This window comes from Malurus melanocephalus, unplaced genomic scaffold (assembly GCF_030028575.1).
Source record: "Malurus melanocephalus ecotype Western Australia unplaced genomic scaffold, MMel_1.1 scaffold_149, whole genome shotgun sequence".
In the NCBI taxonomy this organism is placed as follows: Eukaryota; Metazoa; Chordata; class Aves; order Passeriformes; family Maluridae; genus Malurus; species Malurus melanocephalus.
In genome coordinates, this window is record NW_026623381.1 from 835,178 (window position 1) to 837,607 (window position 2,430).

The 2,430-nt window shown below is 60.4% G+C and overlaps 1 protein-coding gene across 1 annotated transcript in view; it reads left to right on the forward strand.

Annotated features, from left to right (window-relative positions):
* The first annotated feature begins 568 nt into the window (after positions 1 to 568).
* Positions 569 to 2,430, forward strand: part of SARDH (sarcosine dehydrogenase) — a 22,968-nt gene continuing 21,106 nt past the window's right edge. Inside the window, 3 exon segments of the mRNA XM_057371541.1 lie at positions 569 to 719; positions 795 to 916; positions 1,600 to 1,921. Coding sequence (XP_057227524.1) covers positions 1,606 to 1,921 — 316 coding nt within the window. The 5' untranslated portion in view covers positions 569 to 719; positions 795 to 916; positions 1,600 to 1,605.

Genomic DNA, 2,430 nt, shown 5'->3' on the forward strand with positions numbered 1-2,430 from the left:
CACTGTGCCCATTGGGGTTGGGTACAGAGGAGCTGCAAGGGGGCACTTCCAGGGTCACTGCTGGGTGTTTAAAAAACCCCAAAATCCCTCCCTGGGCTGCTCAGCGCTCTGAAGGGGTGGGTGATGCTGCCACGATGCTGCTGGGACCCCGACCCCTCCCAAGCAGCAGCCAAACCACAACTCCACCTCGATTTCTGCTCCTCAGAGATATCAGCACGGAGCCCTTCAGCAGATCCCGTGTACCCTGCCCAAACAGGCCCAAATTCCAGGGCAATTCAAAGTCCTGAGCACAGGCAACAACAAAMCTTCAGGTCTGGAGATCCAAATCAAACCCTTCTTTTTTCCTACCCATCTCCAAATTAAATCATTTTTTTGGTGTCGCCACCTTCGCTTTGAACTCCGGGCTCTGCTTTAGGAGAGGCGTAAATTAATTTTTTCACTCTGTTCTTCACCTGGAGCCGCTGGGAGCTGCGGCAGGAGGGTCAGATGGTGCCTTCCCTCGCCGTGTTTGCTMTCTGGCATCCAGCTGACTGCAGCCAGCCCAGCCAGCCCGGGAGGCTCGGAGTCCCCCTGGCCCCAGCTGGGCTGTTTGTTCTCTGCTGGGCACCGAGCCGGCCGAGAAAAGCAGCATTTTCCTCCCCGTTTCGAATTTCTCCGCTCTGCCGGACTTTTTGTCTCGCCTGGGAAGCAGCAGAGCCACGGGAAGGGGGACGAGGGAGGTGAGTGAGTCCCTTTTTCCTGACCTCTCACGCTGGATCCACTCACCACTGGGTGCTGGTTAATATTTTTTGCAGCAGGGGCCAAGGGGACGGAAGAGGAGGAGGAGGAGGAGGAGGAGGAGGTGGAGAGCATCGGAGGAAGGCAGGGGCCCCACGACATCCCGGCAGAGAAAACCAGCCCGGAGTGAGCCTTGCTGGTGAGTGGATCCTGGAGGGAATGTGCTGAGGGAATTCCTGCGGTGTCTCAGGATTGCCAAATGGAGTTTGAAGCGTGGGGGACACTGTGGGGACACTGTGGGGACACTGTGGGGACAATGGATGATCATGTGGCAGCGAGCAGGGGGTCTCTGGGGTGAACTCCGGGGCAAACTCTGCTCGTGGCCCGTGGCTTGTGCGGAAGGGGGATTTGTGCCGGCGCCACTGAGCCCCTCAAATGCACCCAAAATCCCGAGCCGTGTCCTCAGCCAGGAGCCACGCAGGGGTGACGGGATCTGTCCCCATTTGTCCCCCAGCAGCCATTGCACCACCCTCTGATAGGGAGCAAACCTGGCACCTCCGCTGTGGCCAGACAGCTCCTGAATTCCAGTGGGGAGGGAAAAAAAAAAAAAAAGAAAAAAGAAAAAGCGATTTCTGGAGCGAGTACGGGGCTGCTGTACCTTAGGAATTCCCGAGCCCCTTGGCTAAGGGGGCCCCTGTGGAGGTTGTTTGGGACCTGCAGAAATGTGCAGCCGCGATCCCATTTCCCTGCTGGAAAAGGACCCCCCCAGTCCGCTCAGGGCTCGCTCAGCCTCTGCACAGCATCCACAGATGGGTGCTGGCGAGGGGAGCAGCATCCAGGGGCTGGCCGGGGATGCAAACAGGCCATTTTTGGGGTTCGCAGGTGGACATGTCCTACATGAGCTGTGCCTGGCGGGCAGCTGCCCCCCGCCTCCTGCCGCCCCCCTGGAGGAGCCCCCGGCCCTTCAGCAGCGCCTCGGCACCCACGGCCAAGAAGAGCGTCCCGTACCAGAAAACGCTGCAGGAGGAGGGTCCCGGGGGCAGCGAACCCACCCGGCCCCCGCCCGCCTCGGCGCAAGTGGTGGTGGTCGGCGGGGGCAGCCTGGGCTGCCAGACCACCTATCACCTGGCCAAACTGGGGGTCAGYGATGTGGTGCTGCTGGAGAGGGACCGCCTGACCTCGGGCACCACCTGGCACACGGCCGGTCAGTCGGGGAATGCGGTCTGGGGGCGGTCCGGGGCGGCACAGGGATGGGCACGGTTTGGATGTTCCCCTGGGCGGGCACAGGGATGGATGGGCACGGTTTGGGTGATCCCCGGGCAGTCACAAGGATGGATGCTCACGGTTTGGATGATCCCCGGGATGGACACAGGGATGGGCACGGTTTGGATGATCCCCGGGATGGACACAGGGATGGGAACAGGGATGGGCACGGTTTGGGCGATCCCCGGGATGGACACAGGGATGGGAACAGGGATGGGCACGGTTTGGGTGATCCCCGGGATGGACACCGGAATAAGCACAGGGATGGGTACGGTTTGGGTGCTCCCCCGGGCAGTCACAAGGATGGATGCTCACTGTTTGGGTTATCCCCGGGATAGGCACAGTTTGGGATATGCCATAATCCCTGGGGTGGATCCGTTGCACAAAGCTGCATCTGGATGTGCTGGAGCGTTTTGGCTTTAAATGCCGAGAATTTCTGTTTTTCCTTTT